The sequence below is a fragment of the Lynx canadensis genome, chromosome B3 (genome assembly GCF_007474595.2).
Source record: "Lynx canadensis isolate LIC74 chromosome B3, mLynCan4.pri.v2, whole genome shotgun sequence".
In the NCBI taxonomy this organism is placed as follows: Eukaryota; Metazoa; Chordata; class Mammalia; order Carnivora; family Felidae; genus Lynx; species Lynx canadensis.
The window spans coordinates 98,135,110-98,150,616 of NC_044308.2; the positions used below are offsets into that span (position 1 = coordinate 98,135,110).

Below are 15,507 nucleotides of genomic sequence, written 5' to 3' on the forward strand. Positions count from 1 at the left end.
TATCTTGTGTTAAGGGAACCTAAGAGGGAATGGTAAGACATAAGATTCCTCTGAAGCTTAGGACAGACTGTTTGACTCACTATTCTCTGGTAGCTACCATCTACTACTTTCTTGGTCACCCCTTCCTTGTTCATTTAAGATTTTATAGCCCTGGTTCACAGTCTTCCTCTCTACCCCTTCTCTTGCCTCCAAGAGAAGTCTTAGAGACTTCAACATCAGATTTACTTCCTGACTTTTCATTGACCTCCTATCTGCATCTTGATTTCAAATACTATACATCCTGATGATGACCTATCCTTTCAGCCCACTAGTCCTTCTGTTCTTATCAAAGAATTCTCCTAGGGCTACCAGGCTACCAATTACATCTTAATTCCCCACACTCTCCCTAAACTGTCAGGGTTCCATGGCCTATCATTCCACTGTCAGTCACTCTCTTACAAATATTCTTAATTTCTTTCCCATCTTCCCCTCTGTCACAGTAGCCTGGCAAAATCCAGGCATCAGATTAAACCCAATCATCCACTAATTCCATACTGGTTTTGAATAGCTAAATGTTGTTGGGGGAAAAAAATTTACAAAATCATGTCAGCTGGTCTTGTTTTCAAATCATAACACAGATCTCAAACTACAACTTCTCTAGTAGGTTTGATTTTCCACTCTTCATAAGGACTATTTTACTCCTCTTTCTTCAAACCTTCAAAAACGCCTCAGCCTCTTTATTACTCCCTCTTCTCTTACCTATCCTGAGTGATGATGGAATTTCACCTTTTCTTTATCTAAATTCTCCTATGTAGTCTATGGCTTTAACAACCATCTCTAGGACAAATCTCTCCTTACTCAGCTCCAGACTCCTAAACCCATGGAAATCTGCCAAGCATCTCAACCTTAACATGTCTAACACAGAACACTTGGTTATCCCTGCTCCATAAACCCATTCATCCCTATATCTTCCCAATCTAAATAAAATGAACCGCATCCACTCAGTTCCTTAATCCAAAACCCAAGGTCATTCTTCATTTCTTTCCTTCACATTCTTCACATCTGATATATCAGCAAATCCTGATGGCTTAAAAATATAAATCAAATCCATCCACTTCCTTTTACCTCCTCTGCTATACTCTAGTCCAAGCTTGTCTCCATTAGAAACTGGTAAATTATTTAATGTGAAATGCAAAGAAACAGCAAGCCTAGGATAACCCCTACTTTCTGGAATGTACAACTGAGCAGACAGTGTGCTCCCATTCACTAAAATGACAAACATAGGAAGATGAACACGTCTTATGGGGGGAGACAGGAAGGCAGTGAAGGGGCATAGATGAAGGGCTCCTATTTGAACATATTTAAATTTTAGGTTCCAATGGAAACCTATCAACTAGTGAGAATGTGTAAGCCACTTAATAGATACCTCCTGAAGCACAAGAGCTAACCTGGATTTGAGCCAGATTTGGGCATCATCGACATTACTGAGTCCAAGCAGTTAGATGAGATTACTTAGGAAGAAAATGGAGAATAAGAAAAAAATAAAGTCAAGAATAGAATGCTAAAAAATTACCCACATTAAGGGATAGTGAAAACAGACAAAACTACAACTAAAACCACTCCAGAGATACTATTCTATTAGAAGCTCAGTTTGGAGAAACTCCTGGAAATCATCAATTCAACTTCTCTCTGAAAAACAATTCTACTTAGTCTAAATACAGAAATCATTTGGTCAATGTGATATTCATTTTTAAGATAACTTTAGTTGTATGAAGGCCTTTTTATGATAAGCAAAGTCTACTTTCCTATAGTTTCTCCTCAGTGGTCCCAGTTTTGGTCTGTGAGAGAATACTGATTTAGTATATTTTTCCTGCTGTGACAAATTTCACATATCTAAACTACTAATTTATTCAGTAAATATTGAGTCCCTATGGCAGTCAGGGGCTAGGTTCTAATTGTAACCCTCCTCAGGAAAAAAAATATATACAAAAGCTCCCTTCTAACTACAAACATCCAACCCCTTCAAAATGCAACATACAGATTCATCACCCTTCCCATCATTCCAGATACTATGTACTTTGACTAAGTGCTCAGAGTTTGATATTCAACAAAAATGACAGCAGTTGTAACATTAGATTCATAACATTAAAGAAGATTTTTTTGAATTTCTATAAACTTATGATACTTTTAGAATTTAAAAATAAATGTTGAAAATGTTATATTCAAAATAGAATGCAATACTTTATCCTTTGACAAGAGCAAAGTAAAGTGCTTCATTTTATTTCTATCATAAATCCTTTCAGGAAAAAAGGGAGGTTATAAATACTAGATATATTATACACTATGTAAGTTGTTATATAAATTTCAAGGAAACTGGTTCCAATAAGACTATCAAATTTATGGGAACAAAATATAATAAGGGTAGATCCACTTACTTATAGCCTAAACTACACATGAAAATTTAAAATAAAGATTAGTCATTCATTATTTTAATATTTTTCTCAGTGAGGGGTACCCAGGTGGTTCAGTTGGTTAAGCGTCCAACTTTGGCTCAGGACATGATCTTGAGATTCTTGAGTTCAAGCCCCGTGTCGGGCTCTGTGCTGAGAGCTCAAAGCCTGGAGCCTGCTTCAGATTCTGTGTCTCCCTCTCTGTCTGCTCCTCCCCCACTCGTGCTCTATCTCTCTCTCTCTCAAAAATAAACATTAAGCAATTTTAATTTTTTTTTTCACTGAGCACCTCTCATGCATCAGGTACTTTAGATAGGCAGGTAATATTGCTGGAGCAAGAGCAAAGAATTACAGAGATTTACCTGCCCTGTTTGAGTTTCAATGGGACAGATTTTATTTTATTTTTTTAAATTTTTTTTTCAATGTTTTTATTTATTTTTGGGACAGAGAGAGACAGAGCATGAACGGGGGAGGGGCAGAGAGAGAGGGAGACACAGAATCGGAAACAGGCTCCAGGCTCCGAGCCATCAGCCCAGAGCCTGACGCGGGGCTCGAACTCACGGACCGCGAGATCATGACCTGGCTGAAGTCGGACGCTTAACCGACTGCGCCACCCAGGCGCCCCATCAATGGGACAGATTTTAGATAGCACCTAAAAAGGAACTGACTGCTTCTAAACATAGTATGTCCTTACTGTATAAATAAGTTAAATGACTATTTGTCAAGGATAGGTTATGGGACACAAGCACTGTGGGAGAAGTTTCTGCCAACTCACCAACTCCTTAATTTTTGTGGAGTAAGTATTTCCAAGCTGCCTTCCACACACAGTTATACAGGTCTAGACAGGTGCTCCTGCTGCCATAGAAAGAGACTGTATTGCAGGGTTTCCCTGAAGACATATTACCAGGCAGACAGATTCAGAGCCTGAGGCCTTCCTGTTTAGGTCACTCCAAATCTGGCCACATGACTTAGATCTCAGGACACACTAAAGACTTAGCCTGTCAGGACACTTACTTGTCTGTGAAAACTGTTTTCCTAACCCTTTCTTAGAACAGATTGATTTTATGAAAAGGAGACTTTCATCCAAAAGATTACCTAAATTGAATTAATTATCTGCAAGTCCTAATGGCAAAGAAAAAAAAGGGCTTGTGTCAAGATTACAAGAGGTAGGGAATCACTGTTGGTGGGTGCAATGTTTTTGAGGAATAACTGGTCGAAACTCACTAAAACTTCAAAAAGCTTAGAAAATTTAATTCTAGAAATTTACTTAAAGAAACAACATTCTTTATTTGTGTGTTAAGAATTTGTTCAAGGACACTGATCACAGCACTGCTTGTAATAAAGAAATACTGGAGACAGTCTACTTGTTCAACAATAATGAATTAAAAATTATACAATGATACAAGTAATACATAAATATAAAATGAGATTTACTAATATAAAAAGTTTGTGATATATTATTTTTTAATGTTCATTTATTTTATTTTTTATTTTTTGTAATGTTTATTTATTTTTGAGACAGAGAGAGAGAGAGCATGAGCATGGGAGGGGCAGAGAGAGAGGGAGACACAGAATCTGAAGCAGGCTACAGGCTCTGAGCTGTTAGCATAGAGCCTGATGCGGCACGCGAACTCATGAACCCCGAGATCATGACCTAAGCCGAAGTATGATGATTTACCCACTGAGCCACCCAGGCGCCCCAATGTTTATTTTTGAGAGAGAGCACGTGCATGCAAGGGAGACACAGAGAGAGAAGGAGACAGAGAATCTGTAGCAGAACTCTGCACAGAGCCGATGTGGGACTCAAACTCACAAACTGTGAGTTCATGACCTGAGCCGAAACCAAGAGTCGGACGCTTGACCAACTAAGCCACCCAGGTGCCCCTGTGATATATTATTAAATGAAAAAAACTGAATTATCATACATATATACACACACACACACTATATATATATATAACGTATATCGCATGTGATTCTGTGTTTTTATGTACTATGATTTATGTATATACCGTTAATGTTAGCTTTTAAAAGTCTACAAAAATATCTACAGCAATGTTTATCTTTTGGTAAAGAAGATAGAGGTAATTTTTCATTTCTTCCTATATCATACTTTTCTAAAAATAGGTATGTTGCTTAAAATGTATTTTAAAAATAAAAGGTAGGAAAGAAGGCTATTTCTGCCAAGGCAAGGAAGAGAGAGGCACAATAGGAAGGAAGGCAAATCCTTCCTACCCTTGGATCTATGCTACTGCAGAAATAATAATAGGAAATTATTCCTGGAAAAAAAACTGCTAAGAGACCCAAGCATCTCCATCATCTAATACAATTAGTAGCTGAAAAACTTAAAATGTAAAAGTTGTTAATAATTTACTGAGGGGCACCTGGGTGGCTCAGTTAAGTGGCTGACTCTTGATTTCGGCTCAGGTCATGATCTCACAGTTCAGTTTGTGAGTTTGAGCCCCACATCCGGCTCTGTGCTGACAACGAAGAGCCGACTTGGGATTCTCTCTCTCTCCCTCTCTCTGTCCCTCCCCCGCTTGCACATGTGCATGCATGCACGCACTCTCTCTCTCTCAAATAAAGAAATAAACTTAAATAATTTATTGAAAGTTACATCTGTTAAAATAATTTAAGACACGCTTACATTGGATTCTCCCTGATACTGGTAAGGACTAAAAAAGTGGGGCAGGACAGCACAGGACACCTAAAAAAGGAGGTACGTGTGTGTGAAATAACACACCGATTCACAAGACAACACTAAAAGTCACATCCTTCTCAGGCAGTCCTGTTTACCTTAAATTAGAGGCACACAGAAGTAACTAGCTAATGCTATCTGCCTGAAATAATTAGTGTTTTATTTTAATTTATAATAGCATTATATAATACAGTCTATGGGACTCAGTTAACCTAGATAATAATAACCATGAGTCTAAAGTTCAGACAAAATGAGGGCAAGAAAAGGCACAGTAAGAAGAGTGTCCCAACAACCAAAAAAAGGACAGACTTTCTTTTTAGTTATTTACATTGTAGGGTGGCTGTGAGCCGAGTCATCTTCATAGTAAAGACAAATCAAACCTGGGTTCCGATTTGGAAAATATGACGGTAAGAGTAACGAACGACCAGGAGGGGTAACCAGGAAAAAGTGCCTCTTAAAACTGGTGCCGAGAACTGAAGCTTACACGTACATTCAAATCCATCCAAAAAATCCCTCACCTCTAAGCAGAGGAGTGAGGCCACGAAGTCTCATCTGACCATAATTTGTACAGAGCTTATTATGTGGTAGGCAATGTGTTAAGAGCTGTGTGTGCAGCAATGAATTTAAAGGTACAGTGCCGAGGCAGCTTGGTATAGTAGAAACAACAGAGATTATAGAGTCAGAAGAGCTAGATTCAAATCCTCAGAATGCCGCTTACTAACAGTAAGATATAGGACAAATAGTAAGTTTTTTCTTGGGTAAACTAGAGATGATAACATACCTGTCCCTACTTCATAGGATTATTTTTAAAAACAAATAATATACTGATTATGGGAGAGCTAAACAAACATTAGTCACTCTTAGTCATTTTAATCTGATTTTGTTTTTGTAAAAATGTTGGAAGGTAGGGGCCAGTATGATTCATGGGCCCAAACACCTCCAAGGATAGATCAGGTTATCCGCCTGGCTTCCCAATTCATCTTCTCAAAATCTGAGTGGGAGATGATTACATTTAACAGAAATAGAGATATGTTTGACCTAAATTCATCTTGCCCTTTACAGAGACTTATCTACACTAACTTAAACAGTACTTCACATAACTGGAGAGCACTAGCCTTCTAATAATACTCAAACGTACAAATAGTCCAATACAGCCAAGTGAAAGTGCCTGCTCCAATTTATCTCAACTTGGACTAAGTTCTCAAATTGACAACAAAGCCCTGAAAATACATGTTTTCACTTGTTAATAAGCTTCATGTTTCTCTTCCTGTGTATTTGGTATGAAACCACAATTTAAACCTGAGAAGTGAAACTTTTGTAAATTTTGAAAGCAAAACTAGAAAAGAAATCTAAGTCAATCTGCAGTCTATCCCATTTTATCAACAACACTGGAAATGATGGATAAAGTGAAAATGGTAAACCTATGTAACAAAAATAACAAGAACACTAAAATGTATTATAAGCCTAAGGTGAAGGCTATATCCACAGGTCAATTCTGGAAACAGAATTTATATACCTGCACCAGTGATGGCACTGTTTTATGTCTATCTTCACCAAGATGAAAGTATTTTAAAGACTTCTTTTATAGTTCTCAAAACATTTCTATGAAGACAGAAAAGAGTTTTTAAATAATTTGTCTTCAGCCATGATCCAGAGCATCACATCTACTGTCAGAACCATATTCTTTTTTTTTAGGTAGTCATAAAATAAGCCTACTTCTGCACAGTAAGAAAAACAAATACTAAATACGATTTAACCAGATGATTTATAAAATAGTAAACATCCATAACAGTATACTTCACCTTAATAACACATTTTATTTTCACATAACCTTACAAAATATTTAATTGTTATTGAGCTTGATTTAATTAAAATCACAATGATCTGTACTCTTGCACCAGCCAATAAGATGGTATGATGGCAATGCCATGTCTTAGTTCTAATTCCTGACCCTTAAATTTACAATTTAGCAGTATAGATAGGGTCAGGTGATTCAGTAAGGCAGAAATATTTAAGACTTCCTCTGATTACACAGATATTCACCTGGCTAAGTCCTCGTTTGCTTCAAGTCTTTGCTCAAATCTAACCTTTTCAATGAGGCGGACCCTGAAGATCCTCTTAGAATTCCCCAACCTGACCCCTCCATACCATCCTGGCAATCCTGATCCCCCTTAACCTGCTCATCTTTTCCTTCTTTCCATATCGTTAATCACCTGCTAACATATTACATAATTTTTATCATGTTTATTGTCTCTCTCTCCTACTAGAATCTAAGTTCCATAAGAGCAAGAATCTTGGTCTTCCTCTTCACAGACCCCAAGGCCTCAAAACAGTATCTGGCACATAAGAGGCCCTCACTAAATATTGGTTAAATGTTAAATACACCTTTCCACCCTGTCATCACCCTGCTCCATCCCAGCTCCCCATTGATCAATGTGCCTCAGCCCAACCATACTCATAGGAAAACAAACAGAGCTGGAAATCTATGGAGGCTCTACTTTAGAGCAGAAGAGGGAGAGAAAAAAAGGGGGAGGGTAGAAGAAAGGAAGGGAAGGAGACTTTAAAAGTATTCCCCGTCTATGTCCCTGATAACCCCATCCTAAGTTTTTGCCCTTAATCTTTCTAAATTTTCAATACCTCCCAAATTCTTTGTCTTGATTTTATTCCCTGTGGAATTGTGTCTCAAAATTCAGCAACACTCCTGGTCACTTGGGTGATAAAACAATCCTGAAGAATAATAACTGAAAAGCTATAATCATTCTCAATGGGAGGAAAAAAACAGAAGCAGTGAAGAAACTGCTGGAAGAAGCAGTGGAAGAAGTCTGTCTCATTTCTTTTTCCTTTCACAGCTAAGCTGCTTCAAGGAGGGTTCTACATTCCCTTAACTTCCTTACTTACCATTCATACCTCAAATTTTACTCTTTTTAAAAAATTAGTTTTAATTTTAATTCAAATATAGCCAAGACACAGCATTACATTAGTTTCAGGTGTACAACATAGTGATTCAACAACTCTGTAAGTTATGCTATGCTCACAAATATAGCTATTGTCACCATATAACACTTTACAATACCACTGACCATGTTCTCTATGTTGTACCTTTCATTCCTATGATGTATTCATTCCATAACTGGAAGCCTGTACCTCCCACTTCCCTTTACCCATTTTGCCCATCCCCTTCCCCCACTCCCCCCTCCCCTCTGGCAACTACCAGTTGTTCTCTGTTTTTATGGGTCTGTTTCTGCTTTTTTAATTTGTTTGTTCATTTTTCAGATTCAACATATAAGTGAAATCATATGGTATTTGTCTTTCTCTGTCTGACTTACTTCACTTAGCATAATATCCTCTAAGTACATCCATGTCATCGCAAATGTTAAGATTTCATCCTTTTTATAGCTGAGTAATATTCCACTTATATGCAGGTATGATATATATACATATATATATACATACATGTGTGTGTATATATAGTCTATCACATCATACTTACCAATTTATCTATCGATGGACACTTGGGATACTTCCATATCTTGGCTACTGTAAATAATGCTGCAATAAACACAGGTGTGGATGTATTTTTTTGAATTAGTGTTTTCCTTTTCTTTGCGTAAATACCCAGTAGAGGAATTACTGGGTCATATGGCATTTCTATTTTTAATTTTTTGAGGAATCTCCATACTGTTTTATACAGTGGCTGTATCAATTTACATTCTCACCAACAAGTTCCTTTTTCTCCACATCCTTGCCAACATTTGTTATTTCTGTTCTTTTTTTGATATCAGCCATTCTGACTGGTGTAAGGTGATACCTCACTGTAGTTTTGATTTGCATTTCCCTGATGATTACTGATACTGAATCTTTTGTTCTTAATCAACCCTTTCGACTCCTTACTTACACGACCACTATGTTGCTCACTCCTTCAAAACATACTGAGCACATACTATTTGGGAGGGACTGTGCTAGGCTAGCTGATTCAACAGTAGATGCAAGATCCCTGTTCTCATGCAGTCTGAATAGAGCAGGAGATTGACAGCAACGATGATATGTGATGAATGATGAGTAAGAGAGTAAGAAATCATTCAGCAAATAAACATGACCTTATTTAAGGGACAGAAAAGGCCTCCCTGAAAATGCAGTTTTTAAAAACAAATTTAAAGAGAAGATAGGTGAAAAAGAAGAAGCGGCAAAGTATTCTAAGAAAAGGAAGTACTATCTGCAAAAACCTGAAGGACAGACAGTAGAGTGCATATAAGGAACTGAATGAAATTCAGTATGGTTAAAATGTCAGGATAGGCAAGGTCTTAAACTGTATGATATTCTAAGGCTTTACTCCATAGACAAAGAGAAGGAGGAATGACACAAACTTCAGATTTATATTTTTTGAAGGTCAATATATTTTCCTTATTGCAGTCAGAGCAAAGGGGAACAAGAATAGATGCAGGAGATGACAGAGATCTTGATTTCTATGAAATTCTTGATTTCTTTTTTTTTTTTCTTAATGTTTATTTGTGAGAGAGAGAGGGAGAGAACATGAGCAGGGGAGAGAGGGAGACAGAGGATACAAAGTGGGCTCTGTGCCGAGAGTGGACAGCCTGATGCGGGGCTTGAACTCACCAACTGTGATAATATGACTGAGCTGAGGTTGGACATTTAACTGACTGAGCCACCCAGGCGCCCCAAAACTCTTGATTTCTATGAAAAGTTTCTCTTTTGTTTGTTCTTTGTTTCTTCTCAGACACCTTCAATGTCATTTTCTTCTGCCACCTCTCTTAAGACTACAGCATTTCCTCAACTCTCCTATAAACTCTCTTGGGTGACCTCACCTATACTTCACAGGTACCACCCCATAAAGTGATGATGACTCCCAAACCTGTATCCCCAGTTCATCTCTCAAGTCCAGAGCTGCACTGTGCTACCATCTGTCAGACATATCCACCTATCAATGTCATATGTTGAAAACCACACACAAGATCCAAACCCACAAATTTAGTATTTTCTAATTCTGTTGATGGCAGCAATATAGTCACCCAAATCAGAATTTTAAATGCCACTGATTACTTGTCCTTCCCCCAACTAATCACCAGGTAATTTTGATCATCTTCTAAATATGACTCATCCATCCCTTCCTTTTATCTCCAGTTCCAATGCCTAAATTTAGGCTTATATGAACGCTCATTTGGATAATTCAGTGACTGGTCTTTATACTTCCAGTAACTTTAATCTATCCACTACACTGTGAGAGATTCCCTTCTACAGTGTTTTCTCAATTTATAGGAAGAAGTCCAGATTCTTTGACATAGGTCCATTATCTGGTCCTTTTCTGCCCAAAAATAGCCTGTGTTCTCCATCTATGACATCTCTGCCAGATTTGGTCACTCCAAATCCCTCAAAATTCATCATGGCTTCTCAAGATACCAGGTGTTTGCACACACTATTCCCAGAGCCTGAAATATCTTTCCATCTTGTCCACCTGAAAATCACCCTGCATTCTTTTAAAATCCAGTTAATGTCCTTTCTTCCATTAATCCTCCCTGGTTCACGTCATACTTCTCTCTCCTCTCCTCCGTTCCCCTATCCCCAGTAAAAACAGAGTTGGGTATTTCTTTGACTTCACTTCTACTATTGCACTTACCACATTATAACTGTTTATATGTCTGTTTTCCCAACTAAATTACATGTTCCTTGTTGACAGTGTACTTTCTCTTTCTTGTGTTTGGATCCCCATCCCCTAACATCCAATTGGCATTCAACAAATATTTCCAGAATAAATGAATCTATATACAATGGGATCCTGGAATATGTTTCAAAGTGCCTCATGTCTTTTCAGAATTGTGACTTCTGGCTTAAGGGAGAGAAAAGGAGGGCATATATAAAAGAGGGATTCACCACAGTGGACCCAGTTCACCCAGGACCCAGAAGAACCCATGGAAGTGATAAAACTACATGATAAAGATTTCCACACAAATTATACATTATTCATAATTGCAAAAAAAATTATTTTAATTGAAAACAAAAATGAATCTTAGAAAGATTCACTAAATGGGTGTTTGTTCAACAGAACCTTTAAAAATAGATCCTTCAAAACTGGTATTTTTGGATAATATTTAATTACCAGGGAAAATACTAGCCATCCCAATTCAAGCAGAAAAAAGAGATACATTGCAGTCCTAATTTTATATAAATCATTTTTAGAAACATATTGGTTTAAAAATTATCAGGAAAGGGGTGCCTAGGGGGCTCAGTCAAGCATCTGACTCTTGGTTTCAGCTCAGGTCATGATCTCACTAGAGACTGAGCCCCACATCAGGTTCTGCACTGACAGCACGGAGCCGGCTTGGGATTCTTTCTCTCCCTCTCTCTTTGCCCCTCCCCAGCTCAAGCTCTCTCTCTCAAAATAAATAAATAAACTTAAAAAAACTAAACAAACAAAAACAGGAAAAAAGCAAAAATAAACTATGTTGAATTATTAACAGCATTATCTCTGGGTAATTTTCTATAACTAATGTCATTCAATAATTTATTGAGCATCCATCTGTTATCACACAGTGATGAACAAGAGACATCTATTCCTGCCCTCCTGCAGCTAAACATGTCATACTTGTATAATCAATCAGAAAAAGCAATGCAGGTTAGAAAAATACATGGGCTCTAAATTTATATCCCACAAAAGGTTAAAAAAAAAAAAAAGATTTCTAGACCTTCTCTGGAATGGAGGTTGGGAACAATTTCGATACAGAAATTTCGATAAAGACCACCACAATGGCTTGTACTGTTAACTACGAACTGTATCATGATGCTGTACTCTCTAGATCACTTGACATGTCTAGATCTTCTGTGGACAGAAGATAGTGAACACACTGTATCTCCAGACCTCTTCCTGCTGGCAGATTTAAATATTAACATTAATTACAAATAAAATTTGCCCAACTTAAATTTAATCTTTATCCATCTTCCACCACATTTCCTTTCTCTTTTGTGTTTCTTCCCCCTGCACCATTTCCTGCTCTTGCCCTATTTATCTAAAAGAATACTTATCCTTTCAACCAGGGAATCGCCAGATTGAGCTCTCCCCTACTGGAGATTCTCAGCAAAGACAGGAGCTTCAGAGGAGATCCGTGTTTTCGAAGAACATATATATAATTCACAAAGATTCTCAAAGGTGTAGTCCTTCTAAAGTTCCTGCTTCCTAAGATACCTGCTTTTCCTGGCAAGAACAAAATCCTGCTCCAGATGGTTGCTGGAGCTGTAATATTTATAAAGAAAAGTACAAATGATACCTGACTACAACAGCAACTAATGTACCTTCATTACTCTTCACTGTTATTATTTTACTAACTTATATCACTGACTGAAAATACTTCTAAAACTTTCAAGGATTTTCAGTTCATCAGAAAGAGTGATAAACAGCAAAAGTGCTCTGAGCTCCAAAACTTCAGCACTACATCCCAAATGTTACATGTTTTTGGTAATATTAAGGAGTAAATACAAACTGACAAAATCCTGTAGGATTCAGAGAGCTGAAAAAGGATATGCTATGAAATATTCTTTCAGAAATATTTTTCCTAGAGAACTCAAATAATTGAAATTTGTACTAAAAATACATGGCAGGATATCATAATAGGAATTACAGAGAAACATAGAGTATTAAGTGCTAATTTAATGTTGTGATGTTGAAAGAATATGCCCAGACAACGAGGTGATAGAATTACTGATAGTTATTCATTCATTCATTTATTCATTCATTCAATCTTCAAATTTTTAGAAACACTTACTCTATGCCAGACATAATTCCAGGTGCTGTTAGAAATAGAGCAGTGAATAAAACTCCTGCCCTCACTGAGTACATTAGTGGATTGAAACAGATAATAAACAAGAAAAAAATAAGTAAAAGATGTTACATGATAATTAAGTACAAGAAAAAAAAGTAGGAAGAAAAGATGGAGGGTGTAAAAGCAAGGGAGGAAGGGAGCAAGCTGTGGCTGTCTGAGGAAAACATTCTGAGCAGAGAAAATAGGAAGAACACATAAAGACCCAAAGGTAGGAAGATGCTTATTATGCATGTTTAAGGAACAGCAAACAGGCCAGTGTGGCTAGAACAGAATGAAGAGGGGAAAGAGTAACAGATGAGGGGAGAGAGATAAGCAGGAAGGGCTGGGGATTCCTGGAGGAGCCTTTGAGTAAGGTTTTTGTGGACAGGTAAGATAGCAACAGGTGAAAGCGGGGGAGGGTGTTGGGAGGTGATTCCAGGTAATCAGAACAAAGGGAAACGAAAGACAAGGAACCAGGATTTTGAGCACGTTTAGCAATCAAAGGCTGCCCAAGCATGGATGAGTATAAGTGTGAGGGAGCATGAATGTGGGGAGGGAAGGAGATGGGGTGGGGCGAAAGGGGGTAAAGATGATATATGATAAATATTCAGTCACTGATCCTCTGTTTAGGAGCTATGGAAGAGAGACACAGGGCAGGGAGGCACCAGGCTAAAGGACAAGCATTAGCTTTCCTTTTAATATAACCCTTTGCTTTTCCTGCAAGAATAAAATCCTGCTCCAGACAGTTGCTTTAGTTATTATACTTATAAAGAAAAAAGGTGGGGATCTTGAGATTTTTGTGGAGAAAACACTTTAAATTTTATTGTAGTAGAGAAAAAATATACAAGAACTGGAATTTAGACTATTTCATTAATATGAACTAAATTCAACTGATCTCATACATAGTGAATCATAAAATGAAAATGACTAAAAAGTGGGACTGAGAAAGCAAGAAGGAATTTCAATTTTTCAAGAGCATTCCACAAAATGGCCAACCCATAGCTAAACAATGAAGAGTTAATTACCTCTAATTCTACATAAAGAAGAGGATTCTGTTATAATTACCCATTTTGAATTCAAAGGTATTCACAGAGCAAGAATTGGGACTTTCCTCACAGTTCAATACCCCATGCCTAGAACGGCGCCTAGTACAGAAAATTCAAATGCCCTTTTAATGAATAAAAAGCCTACCCATCACAGTCCATTTCAGTAAAATGACATATACCATTTTGAATTGTTATTAATAGATTCATCATATACCATCATGAATTATTATTATTAATAGAATATTAAACAAAAGCAGAAAAGGAGAAAAAAAAAAGGATGTTTTCTTTCCATTTTACCATCCATGCAAAACAACGACAAACCCCAGAGGAATCTACCAGTAAATCACCCATATGACACAGGCTATTTCAACTATATGCAGAGGTGTTGTCTGGAACAATGGGATAAATATCATGATTAAATCCAATAAACAAAGCTGTTACAAAATCAAAGGAAATTTCCCTCAATATATCCATATGAATTGCATTAACACTCCCTTTTTGGAAGAGAAAACAAAAAGCATATAAGAATGTGAAACGATCTCTTTCCTTTTAATCCTTCAAGAACTCAGTGTATTTACGGAATTCAGCTTGCTTCTCTATGACTTCTCTTTAATCTCAAATTAAGAGTACCTTATCCTCCTGCCTGTTTCAACTAATGCAAAAGAGTACAATTAAAAAGACAACAGCTCTTATCCCCTCTTGGTCGGGGATGTTATAAATCCCTGAGAGAGGAACTACTAAAGTATAAGAATAAACAAACAAACAAAATCAACCAAACACAAATGATGAAACATCTAGCAGAAAAAGCAGAATTCTACATAGGATAATGTTTGCGCACACGTCATTTTGCTCAGCATTAGACTACTTACAGTTAAACCAGACAGACCCCCTTTCACATGACTTTTTAAATCAAGCTCATCCATTTAAAAGTTTTCTTTAAATGCAAATGCCTAATGTCAATATGCTTTCCCATCGACTGTCTTTCAGGAAGCATTTTTCCATGCTAAGACTAGCATCCTCAACTGCAACTCTATATTCGAACTCCCCTCAACAACACAAACGAAAAAAGCTTTTATACTACAAAAAAAAAAAAAAAAAAGGTACGACAGTGGGTTTTGCAAAGGTGTGTGGTTAGTTCTGCATGTTGTGAGCGATCAGAGCAAGCTATGACTAAAAGGCGCTCAGAACTGAGTAAAAAAAGAACCCCGACCCCTTCATCTCCAAGATGCAACAATAAAGGCATCCTCCCTACGTCTCCTACTTCGCTAGAAAGTAGCCCTACTCCCGGGAGCCAGCCGACCGCAGGAAAGGAGCCCGCCGCCGGGCCGGGCCTGCCTCACCTTATAGACGTCTCCGTAGGTGCCGCTGCCGACCCTCTGAACGAGCTCGTAGTCCTGCTGCGGGTTCCGCCTCAGGATGTCCGCGACAGGCCGCAGCGGGGCCTCCATCTTCGCTCAGGGCCCGCGCCCCGCCGGTTCTGCCCGCGGCGCCCGGATCGATTCCCGCTAACGAGAACGAGCGGCGCC

The 15,507-nt window shown here is 37.8% G+C and overlaps 1 protein-coding gene across 1 annotated transcript in view; it reads right to left on the bottom strand.

Annotated features, from left to right (window-relative positions):
* The window catches only part of MAP4K5 (mitogen-activated protein kinase kinase kinase kinase 5), a 112,258-nt gene extending 96,762 nt beyond the window's left edge, over positions 1-15,496 (bottom strand). Inside the window, 1 exon segment of the mRNA XM_030319073.1 lies at positions 15,322-15,496. Within this exon segment, the coding sequence (XP_030174933.1) occupies positions 15,322-15,429 (108 nt within the window). The 5' untranslated portion in view covers positions 15,430-15,496.
* Positions 15,497-15,507: the final 11 nt, after the last annotated feature.